This window comes from Battus philenor, unplaced genomic scaffold, assembly GCF_028537555.1.
Source record: "Battus philenor isolate CCGP_79_NKW_IND1 unplaced genomic scaffold, ilBatPhil1.0.hap1 SCAF_8, whole genome shotgun sequence".
Taxonomy (NCBI): domain Eukaryota; kingdom Metazoa; phylum Arthropoda; class Insecta; order Lepidoptera; family Papilionidae; genus Battus; species Battus philenor.
Window position 1 is genome coordinate 11,482,617 of NW_027181748.1, and position 14,761 is coordinate 11,497,377.

The window sequence follows — 14,761 nt, forward strand, 5'->3', positions numbered from 1 at the left end:
TAGAAGGGTCGACGACATAGCCAAGGTCGCGAGAAGTCACTGAATGCGGGCAACTTCACGACCTTTGTAATGAGTCCATTATTTGGAGTGGGCGTCTATCAGTCTATTTTAATGTGACTGTATATATGGCTAGACGGTATACTTAACATACTAGTTCGAAACCACTACTACTAAAGGAACACGTAAGCGGACTAAATGTCTATTCACATACTATTAATTTTGTGGATGACGTAATTACGTAATTACATGTCTGTGAGCAGAGTCTAGAAATCGCTATGTGATTATATACCCCCTTAACTGTTAAGTAAAAAGCTCAGACGGCTTTTTTTAAGGCTTTATAAAGTGCCCATAGTACTTGGAAATACGCAATATAAAAAATATTCATTACACTGCAGACTTCTATCCAGGGACAATAATCACATTAACAATTTTACACGCCTATTTTTACTAATAATTTGTTTTTTATCATATATAATATTATTGTATTAATAAAAAAAAGGATTTCCTTATATAAATAATTTTCATAATGTTGTAAATAAAACTACACTTTTTACATACTCACAAATTTTTTTACCTGCTACAGTCATGCCAAAATATAATTTTCCTCCGTTCATGTAGGTACCGGTAAAATGTAATAAGGCTATTTTTAAATTTCAAACTAAAATCTCAATGACGAAAGCAAAAACAATTGTTACTCAAATTTATAAGTTTCGAGTGTTTCATAAGTTTTAACCAAAGGAGAAAATACATCGACGTTGAGAGTAGTTAAGGTAAAGTAACGAATAAGTTTGATTGAAATATTCGCTTTAGAAATGTTTCCAACGTCCCGATCGCCGAACCAAAGCGGGGGTACAAACTGCGCCTGTGAAACTGAAGTTTTTCTTTTGAAAGCTCTCGTCTCGTTCGAACAGTACGTTTCCCCGAAAGTTTCTTGGAACTATATTTTGTTCTCGAGATATTCTACTCGTACGACGTGGAAACATGTTTAACAAACATTTATAGAAGCAAAAGCAACGTCTGAAAATAACTGTTACCGACGAGAGCATTAATTGTCTATAAATCACAAGGGGTGTTGCATGAATAGTTGTCTTAATTGCTAATTTTGGATGAATTTAGGACCGATGATGCGATTAAGAATGACTTCTGATTTCTCTATTTTCTTTTTGGATAATTTTTTTTTTAAATAAACGTACGTCTAAGCCAACCTAGAAGTCCGTTGCGAACAGACGGCATCATACACATACATTACCTCCGCAGTCTTTGTAAGTCCATGCGAGACAAGCTCGAACAAAAGTAGGCTCGCTATTGTGCCCCACTCATTTGCAAAAAGCTGCTGACGCTTTGCACAACTCTTTAGCATAGCAAAACCTTGACTGACATAAACCGTGCTTGGTTGTGGAAGGGTTTATTGCCTTTGTAGTCTTTTTGCGTGTAATGTACTAACTTTGTGTCCTTTTCATTGCTCTATGCAATGAAACACACAGTTAACACAAAGTTAGTTATACGAGACGTAGTTGCTCAATATTGTTTACAGAGTTTTTCTTACAAAATTCTATTATAATTTCATTTTCAATAAAATAACTGTTTACATTGTTATGTTACTAGATAATATTAATAATAAATTTTTCCAAGTCACATTCCACTTTTATTTCAACTAAACTTACAATTTGCCGAGCAAAATATTGCATAAAATGCAACGTACTATATCAAACACACGACGTAAAAGATCTGTCTGTAAAAGAGAAATGTATCCTCCAACAGATATAATCCCACAAAGGTATTATGTGGACAGCTTTAGTTGCGTATGTCGGGAGACAAAAGCGATTGTTGTCATGTTTGCGTTACATTTACGATCCCCACATTTGCGTAAAGGGAAATAATGATTATTGATATGTATCTTTAATTACCCGTGTCCATATGCGATCCCGTTACTAAAAATATTTCGATACGTGATACATGATTCGTAATACGTGTAAATGATGTCCACAACATTATTCACACGTATTATAACTTCGGTAGGCCATCCGTATAACATATATAATTTTAGTTCATTGATCTTGTACTTTGAAAAAATATTGTTTTGATTTAATGGACATTTGCTATTAAATTACTGGAATAACTAAACGTATCTCATTTTATATTCAGAATAGCCAACTGCAAACAAAAGTCTATCGATTTACTGAAGAAAGAACAAATACATATTACAGAATCTTAAAGATCATGTCAATAAGTTGAATAAAAGTAAAAATTTGCTACCCGTTATCGACGTGAAAAAAATATTATTATTAATATGTTGTAATGGCTTATCGAGACAAAAATGTAACACGTGATAATAATCAATATCAGATCTTTAGAAATTCTTAGTAATTTTTAAATGAATTTCTACTTTCCAGTTAAATATATTATAAGTATATTATCGCAACCATCACTAACCAAATTGTTAGAAGCTTTGTTGTTTCCTTCTTTAGGTTTACCATTTTTTCGTTGTATATAGTCATATAAAGTCTCGACGGGCCTGATAAAAAGGCTCAGTCCCCCGGAGAAAAATGGAGGGGGATATGTTCGTAGTTTCATTGTGAGATCGAATCAGAAAAGAGGAGATCCGCAGGATAACCAAGATCATCAACGTAGCTCGAAGAATTGCTCGTCTTAAGTGGCACGAGCGATGTACCCCGCGTACAACCGTTGGAGCCGAAAGCTTAAATTGTGACTGTGAGCCGAAAGTCGCTGAATGTTGGCAGTGCAAGGGTGTGTCTATCGGCTGAAAAAAAGATGAGTCACATATAGTAGCGTAGCGCGGTTTAGTTTCCTAATATAGAAAACATGTGACTAAAACCACTAAATAATATCCCAACACTTTTCTGTAATAAACTATTTTGATAACTAACTTTGAAATTATATTGTGATTCTAAGAAAGAAATTTCATTTCATTGTTATAATGCATTTTCTAACCCAGGTCTAAAACTTCTTAACCAATAGCCGATGAAAGTATATAAATTTGTTATAAAATACATGGGATTGTTTCTTATGTTAACTAGAATATCTTGTACAAAAACTTGTTGGCGTTGAACAGATTAAAAATAAATAATTATGAACTATATTGAAATTATATGGCGTTCTACAAAGAAGACCCGTCTACCTAATACTCTCTAAAAAAATATTATTTGAAAAGCTAGCACTAACGTATTATAAATATTATAAAAAATATATATGGTACATGTATATGAACAAAGTTCTTTTAAGAGGTACATAGACTGTTCACGAAGTAGGTGGGCATCGAGCGGGCTCCCAGACGCTTCCACGATAACGATAAATCTGCAAGCAGCTCTACGGTGTTGAATTTCCGGGATGCCCCGCCACTTTATTAGAAGCGTCGGGATTAGTTCCTCCGTCTACACGTTTTGCCTGCAGCCAGAGGTGCGGCACTTATTCCGCAAGACAATTACGTACACCTTTAAATGTTATATATATATATATATATATATATATATATATATATGTACATGTATTATCGAAATTTACAGTTATAAACCGTTATTTGTATGTGAAATACGTACATTATACGATATTATAATATACGAATGAACAAAATTAAATATTACGCTACCTTACTTTCAAATTATGTAATTTATAAATTTTACATAACAGCAATATTTTTATTAATATTTTTGAAGTATTTATATACGATAAACCGCCGATAAAAGTTATTTTTAATGGTAACAAAAGCGAGCATGTATCTTTTTTATTTTTCGTGAATTTTAAAATTCTCTCTAAAGGTGTTAGTTATTGACATAAGCAATAATCTAGTTTACGTAAATTGGCAACGTGAAACCTGTAACGCCCAATCTGGAAACGGAAAATTTAACGAATATTACAACTCTGTGACCAAAGATAATAATTACAGTTCGTGATGTGAACAGAATAGCGGGAAGCTCTCCTCCTCACTTGCAAAGCATTGGCAGCTATTAAGCGGACGGCTAGTCTTCCACGATTACGTAAAATGAGACGTAAGTACTGCGACGAGACGTAAGAAGAAATCGTTTTGAGTCTAATACGGATTGCCTCCTTGAGGAACATGCACACTATCAAGTTAAATACTCTGTTCTTTGCAGCATAAGCGCACCGCAATATTGCCTTTTTTCTTTATTTTATGTACAACCTTGTAGATAACTAGTGAAATCTTTTTTACAAACTCATGGTGAACTAAAAGACTAGTGTATTGACGGATGTGTTTTAACTAAACTTACACACAAGTTGAATTAGCAGTAGGCAGGCCACGCAGCACGCAAATGGAGTTATGAAGAGGACCGGCAAGTGCTGTATAGGACGTTCGGCCATAAGGTGGACAAACGACCTTGTTAAAGTCGTCGAAAGGTGTTGTGTTTGCAAAGATAATTGAATTAAATAGGTGATATTCTATCTGTTTGCTATCCACTATCGTATCTTATTCAAGGTTATCATGATATGGCATATAATGTGCGTTGCCTATGTCCAGATATGAACGTCCTATGACTGAAATGACGATGATGATGTACAATGTAATAATGCAAAAAACAACAATATGCCGCTCGGTTCGACATCATCAAAGTATGGATATTATAAAAGTACCGAAGAAATGTAAGTTTCTTTAATTTTGTTGATGTAGACAGCACGGTGACAAGAAACTACGGTGTTAATGTAAAAGGCAAAGAGGCGCTAAAGAAGTTATTTGTCGCTCGCTGCCACGTCGCCTTCAAATTCAATATACTTTAAACACAACGCTGAACTTTTGCCTTAACTGTTTGCCAGGTTGATTTTATTTATTTTGTGATTTCATTTAGGAAAAGTTTAATCGTAGCTAATAGTTTAAAACAAAGAGCGTGCTTTGATTTTATTGAAATTACTTGTTAAATTATATTGTGAAACAAGAAGGTTTGGAACCTTTACAGTTTGGAAATTGTTTTGATCAAAAATAAATAATTTCCCATTCAATTAACATTGAAACTTTTTTTTATTGTCGTCGCTGTCTACAACTTTATAAATATTCATTTAATCTGTTGTTAGCTATATAGCAAGACAGTAAAGCTTTTATTAAAAATTAAAAATCTAAATATTAGTGAAAACATTGTAATAAACAATATATTTTGAATTAAATAAATGATTTTTCATTTATGATATGAAATGTTAATGTATTGTTAAATTTCAAAAATATATTCGTAAGAATATCTCTAAACAAGAATTGGCAGTGATTTATTAATAACTGTAATCTTGTAAAAATATTTAAGGATTTTACATACTATCGCCTGTTTCGGATTCTATCTCCGATCTTCTTATAATACAGGTGATTTATAATAAGTTTAGAATTTTTAAAGAAATCAGTACATAGTTCATTCCCTGTCAATTAATATATGGTACACCCGAACTAAAAATCAATAGCTTTAGTAATAATAACTAACGTAATATTAATATAGTAAGCTAAAGCGTTTTCAAAATTCGGAATACTGCTCCATCTTAAAATGATTTTTTGTTTACTATCTATCTTTGGAGACTTTCTTTGTACTGCCAAAAAATATTGACTTGCTGCATTCCAACACAGTTCTCACTTTATAGAAAGTTTAATAGAAGTGTAAAATATTTAAATTTTTTGCTGATAAATGAGCATCCTATATCACACTACCACCTCAAACTGTCCAGGAAAACATCAACAAAAAATTCGCATATATTTTCCTGTCCATCCAAGATAAAAAATCGAAAGGTGTGTCGCCGCATATAACGTACCGCAGTTGCCTTTGGAATATTTCAACTAATAAATATGTTTCAATATTTGCGGTCTGTCAATTTATGGCAAATGTACTAACTTTTTATTATGCGACGATTTAAGCGACATGTGAGCAAGATTTATTTTTGTTTATAATAAAAAAAATCAATGAAATTTAGATTTTTGGTTATACAATCAAAAATTCCTGTCTTCAAGACCGTATCTGGCTAATTATTCAATATTATAATCAAATTTTGTATCAATTTATGCGAGGTAAGTTTTATACACATTTTTTTTTAAATTTGGCAGACATTCGCATCGTCCCGTTTTCGTTTGAGTTGCGTCGACTATGCGGCTCACGTACGCAGATATTGGATGCACAGGTGGAACCTTCCGGATTGTGACTTCATATTGCCTCTGTGAATCGACACGTGTATTATTAAAATCGCAAGCGCTGTTTCATCTGCTGCATGTGTTGTAATAGAATCTGAATTTTAAAATATTTAAAACGCGATTGTAAAAAATCATTTATACTATTTATTAATTATTGCTATATTACATAAATAAGAAAGTTCAAGGTCACCCGGAGAACAATGGAGAGACCTGCTTGAATGCTTGGAGCTTTGGTGCCAGATCGAATTTGATATGAGGAGATCCGGAGAAGAACCAAAGTCACTATCGTAACTCGAAAAATTACTCGGCTGAAATGGCAATGGACGAGGCACATTGATCGTGCCACTGACGACCGATGTGACCTATAGTTTCTTGAGAGGTGGTCACGGTGTTTACAGGCCCTCCACTTAGTGGACGACATCAACGACGTAGTCAAGGTGGCGGAAAGTTGCAAGATGCGTGCTGCATAAGACCGATAATCCTGGCGATCTTTAGGGAAGCCTTTACCTTTCATTTGACGTCTATCGGTTGACATAATAATGATTTATTACTCTATTGTACGTCTTATAAACATAACATAAAAACATTACAGTTACAATATTGACGTAAAGTTCTTAAAAAAAATCTAAGTCCAATATCAACGAAAGAGTGAAACTTTAGATAAATGTTTAAAAACATAAATTTCAGCCAAAATCCTCTTTAAGAGTCGTTCAATCTCTTCAGTTTTCAAACCCACCGCAAAATAGCCACTAGTGTTATATCTGCGGTAGAAAGCAATTCTCTAAACTAAAATACAGTCTACCCACGGTCGTGACACCGCTCTACAGTGTACAAATGTACGTGATATATAAGCTGTAATAACGACTTAAAGCCAAACAAACCTCTCTTGTGTTTCCAGGCCGCGTCGTAATAGTAAGTATTCGCCGGTTGAATTAAAAATGGAGCGCAATTGGAATGCGGCTACCGAATGCAAACAAGCAAAAAACAATAGTAACAGTTTACAAATTGCACAAAGAAACGGTTATTTAAGAATAACCAATTCTAGGCGTGAAAAATAAACACAAGTCGCAAGTGCAAAGATACCATGTAGTATTTGAGAGCAACATTGTTGCATTTATTTTAAATTACATTAATTATTGCAGTGATTTAATTTATTTGTAAATGTATCTTAACGTATTTTAAGCTATTGTATGTGCAGTCGCTCAAGGGGCTTACAACATTATACATGTGTTATATTCTGAAAACAGCCGTTTTAATCCGTTTACAAAAGTATGTTTGTGTTGCATACAATGTCAAAGCAATATATATATAATATAGGCGGTTTATGCGCTCTTTTGTTCCTCACACTGCAGTTCGAGTGGCATTTGTAGATTTCGCGGTTTCGAAGGGGGAGAGCCCAAGGGACACTTTGCCTAAAACCTCTCTTAAGGTAGCTTAACTCGAAGGCTCCCTGCGAGGCATCGACTGGAGTCACTACATGTTACAATTTTACCGGATCGGCTGCTCTATTTATAAAAATGGAGAGTTACACGTGGTTTTAAAATACCAAATCGTCACTTAGCCTTACGGTTGCGCAGGTCTCTTTAATTTCACTAACTACGATATAGAGCTGCCAAAACTGTTGTACTGCGTCTACGAAAAGCGCAGTTGGGTGATAAAGACCGAATCATGCTGAGCATAGCTTAATTGTTTATCGCGCACTGATGGAACAAGGCGTCCGATACTCCCCCTTCTCGCCGCGCGCATCTCTATGGCGCGGTACTACAGTTTTGGTAGCATTGTATTGAAATATACAAGCCCTGTCTCATATCTGCTAATCAAATTATATAATTTTATAAAAAAAACTATTGTAACCATTCATAATATTTACTAGTACCCGGTAATATTAAAAAATGTGTATGACGTCATTATTATCGATGAATCATCTCTTCATCGACTTAATAATATCGAACGCAAGTGTCATAAAATTTTATTTGTTGACTTGGAAGAATTTTATGTCCTTGAATATTTTAGGGTCATTCGCTTGTCGGAAAGTTGTTTGTTGTTTTAAAATAATGAAAAAGAAACCTAAGAACGAAAACTTTATGCATTTAATTTAGCTTTGATAGAAAGTATATAGGTTTTTTTTGCTTTACAGTTAAACAGTTTGACTTTAATACTGGACTTCGCCTAAAATAGTAACGACATAGACAACATCACCATCTTATCAGCCAATAGACACCGACTGCGAGGCATAGGGCTCCCCGAAAGATCGCCACGATGTGACCGGTCTTGCGCCGCCCGCATCCGGCAACTTCCCGACTATGTAGTAACGGGTAAAACAGAATATGTTTTTATATTCACATTTGAGCTGTACACTGAAAAATATATAATAAATTGTGATGATATAAAAAGTATATAATGCCTTGCGTACCTAATGTATATGGGATAGATAATATAGTAAGCAGAGATGTTAACGTGCGTTTTGAAATAGATTGAACTATAAAGCAATTATGACCCCGTTGCTCAAACACGAAGCGTTAACGAAGTACTGATAAACAAAAGACGTCTAAACACGTTGTACATGTTTGTAACGATGTTAAATTATATCTCGTAGCTTTCAGATAACTTAATTGGTAATTTAGAGAAGTTTTGAAAACAGAATGGCTGTGATTTAGAAGCGAGTGTAGGCTATAACAGTAAATCTAGAGTCTTACAATTACGCCTTAGCTAAGTGCCTCCGATGTACTGGGCGCTTAATTGCGGACCCTCGAGATTAGTTTCAGAATATATATTGTGCCCTTGTTTTCGACACCTCTCCTGGTTTTGGACTATTTTGTCTGTTTTAAAGACCGGATTTATTTCTAAAGTATTTTAATCATCATCATCATCGTCATATCAGCCATAAGATATCCAGTTCTGGGCATAAGTCCCACCCTAGAGATTTTCAATAGAACTTGTTGAAAGGAACCTGCATCCAGCGTCTTTCGGCGATTTTTCATTTTGGGTGGACATCCTACGCTGCACTTGCTGATCCGTGGTCTCTACTCCAAAATCTTAACATCCGGCAGCCATCCTTTCTGCGCCCTATGCCTGCCACTTCAACTTGCCAATCTGTTTGCAATCTTACTTAACATTATTACAGCTTTACAATCAATAATGTTACATAGACTTATATGTCTATAAGTCCGTTAATACAATAATTTTTTTAAAGAAAAAACCCGTGTTTTTATAAGTGCACTGTATACACTATCCGTAGTTTTGTTGTTGTCGTACTGCATTATGGTAAGTAGATGATATTTGTTTAATTACTCATACCCTTTATCATAATAAATAAAATATTTTCCTCAAATTGTAAAGCTTACGTGCCTTTATACTGGTTTTTTAAGTTTTTTCTCGCTATATTAACATAACGCAATTAATCATTTCCGAAACCTTTGATTTTTTAATAAATATAGGTAATATTTTGTACACACAATACCTTAATTGACAGCAAATGAAGTATGCATTTACTCCTTTAAAGTTTTTATACCTATAACCTCATTCTGTATACACACACAGAAAATATTATCTTATCACCGTTATAATTACAATCATCATTTCAGACCATATACGGCCACAACAGGGCATAGCCCCCACCCCCATGTTTTTATGGGGGCATAAACCATAAACTCCATTATAATGGAGTATAGACAATTTTGATTGTACTATTTGTATCAAACCGGTTTTGATGACATTAAAAAGGTTACATTTAAAAAAAATATATGTGTTGTATTTAAAATGTGACGCAACATTTTCCCCCAATATGTTATCGAAAGTATATTTTTATATTAGGTATAGACAATTTTCAAGAAGATGGGCAGCATGGTATACCATGCTGCCCATCTTCTTGAAAATTGTCTGTGAACAGTAGCAATCCTATACAATTATTGCAGATGTGTGAAATATGTAAGATTGTATCTTGGGAACCCGCGATCTTAAGATCGCAAGTCTCAGTCTACCGCTGAGCTACCACTACGCAATAATTACAATAATTTCTAATTATTTTATTTTATTACACATCAATGATAATTCATATTTATCTTACTGAAAAACCTGATTCAAATCAATTAATTAATGCTTCTCCAACTTTAAAGCTTTTATACCTAGAACCAATCATTCTGTATAACTAGCCAAACAAGCGCAAATAAAAGATTTAAAAATCATAAACAGAAGTTGAGGAAAAATATCTTTCTGATCATAAAACAAACAGTTTTTAGTTGATTGTTTTCCCGTCAGGTTAAAGTTTATCGCACGCGTGGTGAAATAATTCAGCGTTATCTTATAGTATACGTCGGTTTTTGACGAGCGGTCGCGACACGATTTGCATACTTTTACATCAAAGAGAAACATAAAAGTATTTCGTTTGAAAACAAGGGCTACAAACTGGCTTTATTAATTCAAAAACTTGTGTAATTTTGTTCGTACCTTAATATATATAAACATGTTCAATTTTTAATTATTATTGAATCCTCAGTATCTTTCTTCTTTAATGACTTCACCAGAGAACTAAAAACTAACTTATGCGAATTTTTTTCCACCATTAGCGCCATTTAAGAAAGTCCACTCCATTAGGTAGTACAATTATAAGATCATGAAAACTATAAAATTATTAAAACTGTACAATTTAGTATGGTATTTAAATTTAATAGATTTACATGGGAATAATAATACATTGGCTCTGACAATTACGATGCAATTCTCTGTAAAAGAGTGCTCATGAAACGAGCAAAAAAACTTTTTGGTATGTTTAGAATTAAAATGGTTTTTTTTTTAAATATAAAATGTGAATTATATCCAAATTGGAAGATAATATTGTTGGCAGTCGTGTTAAGAAAAAGAAGGATGCTCAATACTACTTATTTACACAACTATTAAATACCTAATATAAAAATATACTTTCGATAACATATTGGGGGAAAATGTTGCGTCACATTTTAAATACAACACATATATTTTTTTTAAATGTAACCTTTTTAATGTCATCAAAACCGGTTTGATACAAATAGTACAATCAAAGAGACTTTATAACGAGTTTATCACACTATTTGCGAAAAAAAGACTTTCCACGATCTAATATAAAACGAAAATAACTTGAGGCACACATACCTATACTTTACTTTCCACCAACAGCCACCGCTTGCGCATTCTGTGCGATATCTGGCAGATCAAACCGAATGGTCATACCGACCAGACGTGCGGTTAGAAAATATAAATTAGTGTTATGAATATTTTTATTTAAATTCAATAATCATTCTTATACGTGTTGTGATAGTTTCGGTATTAATAATTTCAAATACCGTTTTAACGGTTATAGAATAGTTGGATCAAATATTCGGACTGTCAGAATTGCTGACAATCATTTCGGTTCATAATAGTAAATCAGTAGTGTCGACATAATGCGCAAATTTCTTCGTTTTACTGTAATTAGCGTTATCATTACGATAACGATTGTATTAGTATGCCAATTGAACCGTAATTCTGAGAATTCCCGGCTTCATCCCGCTGACAGAGTAGCGAGAGGTTTGCGTAATTTCAACCCCCAAACAGCGAGTAGAGCCTACGAACCAGAAACAAATTCCACTTTGTTTAAACGCCTGCACGTTGTTGAGGTATGTCCTATAAGAGATAATTTATTACATTTTTATTTATTACCTCATATATACATTAAATTAATAAAAGCTATAGCTTCTCTTAAGAAAGTATAATCTCCATCTTAACATATATCTAACAGAACATCTCCAATAAATTTTGTATCAACATATCAAAGGCCGATTATTCTAATCAAAGTTTCTTCCTGCTTCTTTTTCACAACCATAACACCGAGCGAAGCAGTAGAGTTAAAAAACAGGTGACAATGTAAGTCTTGTTAAACGTTCCAATATTGAATAATTGAATTATTACATTTTTTTATCTTGAAACCCTAACGATGAAAGTAAATCTGACTTTAACGCCAAACTCAGTTATAGATACCTTTTATATAATTTGAAAGCGAATACCTTATCATATAGTTTTAGTGCCTTTTTACACGTACCGTTCTTACTTGTTACCCAATAAATGATACGTATGATGACAGTTTATGTGACCAACGTATTTGTTTAAGTCTTTGCAAAAAACCGGGCATTAAGACCTTTTTTACGACTTGTTGTATGTTATTATTTTCCTGTCTAAATAACAATATTTATCTCAAAATGTACTTTCCCATACACGCGTCATTGATAGTAGCGTAAATAACAGGTTCCAGTAAAACTGTTATATTCAAATAACATGTTTGCTACTCCCCGTTCATGCATAAATTAAGTTTAACTGTGTTACGTTATGTGTGTGTATATATATATATATATATATATATAAATATATATATACATACACATAACATATATATATATATATATATAAGCTTTGGAAATTTGGTCATTGTTTTAATTAAACGTTAACAGGTCCTGTTTAGGTAATTAAATTCACTTTATTGACCGGACAGGCACAGCAATATCGACCGGTAACGGCCTGTACGCGATACTTATACTGTCTGGCGTCATGTCGAAACGATATCACTTGTCGCCGAAGATCCAGCGTATTGTCGTCTTGAAACGCGTTACGTTGTTGTCCTCTCAGGCGATATTTGTTTTCTCGTCTCCGATTGTGTAATACACTACTTAAATATTCTGTATAGAGATAGGGTACGCTGGTGTATGTCATAAAAATGCCGGAAGAGAACCTTTTAATGGAAATGAGAAACAGATTAATTAGAGTCTCGATTTATTCAGTTTTGTACGCGTAAATTACACACAATTATCAACAAGGCTGCGCAAGAAACATATCATAAAAAACATTTGTCGCTTTAATGTTGCGACGATTTTGAAAATGGTAAAAAGTAATATTTGACCTAGATTCATATTCATAAATACGTGCTTAGCCAGTTAATTGATTTTATATTAAAAGCCCACGATTGCTCGGTCTAAAAGTTTATCCTCTAAGACGGGGCGCGACTAACCTACCGTCTAGTCCTTTCGATTATATTACGCGCAAATAATATTATTATCAGATATTATTAAAAAGTTGTTTATTACTGTACTAGATTATGACGGCAATGTTAGCGGAAAGTACTATTTTTTTCAGTAAACACCTCTGACAAAGGCAACCACGAACTGATTAGGCACTTGATATCTACTCAAAAAATAAAAGAGGCCATTTACAAAAATATAAAATACTCAGTTATGAAAAGAGAAAAACTTTGAAAGCTTACGTCTCTGCAAAATATTAACGAACTACCTTTTCTGAAGGATAAAACCATGTCCCACTTCACTATTATTGCGTTCAGCCTTAAAAAGATAAATTTAACGTCCGCGAACGTAGAAAGTTGTGTCCTTTTGCAAGTCACGGCGTGTTCCTCTAAGTTGTCACAGCCTAATAATTAATGGCCTTTGGGAAAGTCCGATATCCTTTCATTAGCTTCCCTCCTTGGGGAGCCACGAAGATTAAAACTTTACCCCCGGGCGACCGACTTGCTGGCACTCTTTAAAGGCAACTTTTTAATATAAAATCTCTTTGAGACAGAACACGACCGCGGCTCTAAAAATATTATCACAAGAATATTATCGTTCAAATCTCATTTTTCATTTACTGTGCATAATTGCCTGGTTTATTGAACAAACTACTATGTTTTGTTTGTTTGTACTATTTGTATGTTGAAAGTAATTAAAACACTACAATACCGTGTACAGTAGTAATAGCATGTTTATTTACGAGCTTTTTATCCAGAGGCGATATTGCATTGGATAATAAAATGTTTTAAACTGATATGGTAACCATCGGGCAATCCGGATATTGAACATTGGGCAGACCCACGCGTAAAGATATTAACAAAAAGTTGCCTTTAGATCACACAGCTAATAATAAACTATATACAATGACAAGAATGGCATTTAATATTTTTTTAATTATTTGCTATTATTTCCAGATGATGCGTCACGCCTGGAACAACTACAAGCTATATGCATGGGGAAAGAACGAGCTGAAGCCGATCTCAAAACGAGCCCATCTGTCCAGCGTGTTTGGTGCTGGTGATCTTGGGGTGACCATTGTAGATGGCCTAGACACCTTGTACCTGATGGGTCTGATGGACGAGTTCCGGGAAGGAAGGGACTGGGTCGCCGAACATTTACATTTCAGTGATATAGTAAGTAAACTAGCCATTTTATTTTATAGTAGTAGCACTAATCTGTTGACAGTTTTCGGATCGCGTTGTTTAACGAAAAATCCTAATTAATCTTTAAAATATTTTACAACACAACATTTTAATAATGCAAACATGGCATTCAAGGCATCAAAGGCAACAATATAATATCTTATTATTGAATTTATTTATTTATTCACTCTTTTTACTACTGTGTAATGTCGGACTTATTGCTTAATAGGCATTCACTACCAGTCAACCCAAGAAAATACTAATGATGACTTTTCTAAAGCACACTTAAACTATTTCGCTTTGTTAAAGTAATAAAATATTTTTATAACAGAATAGTAATTCCGTAAGTTTTAGTGTATTGAAACTGGACCTTTTGTGACTTTACATTATCATAATTTATGTTACCTTAATAATTGCAAATCAGA

At 33.7% G+C, this 14,761-nt stretch overlaps 1 protein-coding gene across 2 annotated transcripts in view; it reads left to right on the forward strand.

The window, feature by feature from the left end:
- Positions 1-14,761, forward strand: part of LOC137931494 (mannosyl-oligosaccharide alpha-1,2-mannosidase IA) — a 111,597-nt gene that overhangs the window by 86,270 nt on the left and 10,566 nt on the right. Inside the window, exons 1-2 of one of the 2 annotated variants that reach the window (XM_068774897.1) lie at positions 11,343-11,760; positions 14,109-14,327. In XM_068774897.1, the coding sequence (XP_068630998.1) occupies positions 11,548-11,760; positions 14,109-14,327 (432 nt within the window). In that variant the 5' untranslated portion in view covers positions 11,343-11,547. Of the gene's footprint in view, positions 1-11,342; positions 11,761-14,108; positions 14,328-14,761 lie in introns of those variants that run through there. The other variant, XM_068774896.1, reaches the window with a different exon arrangement.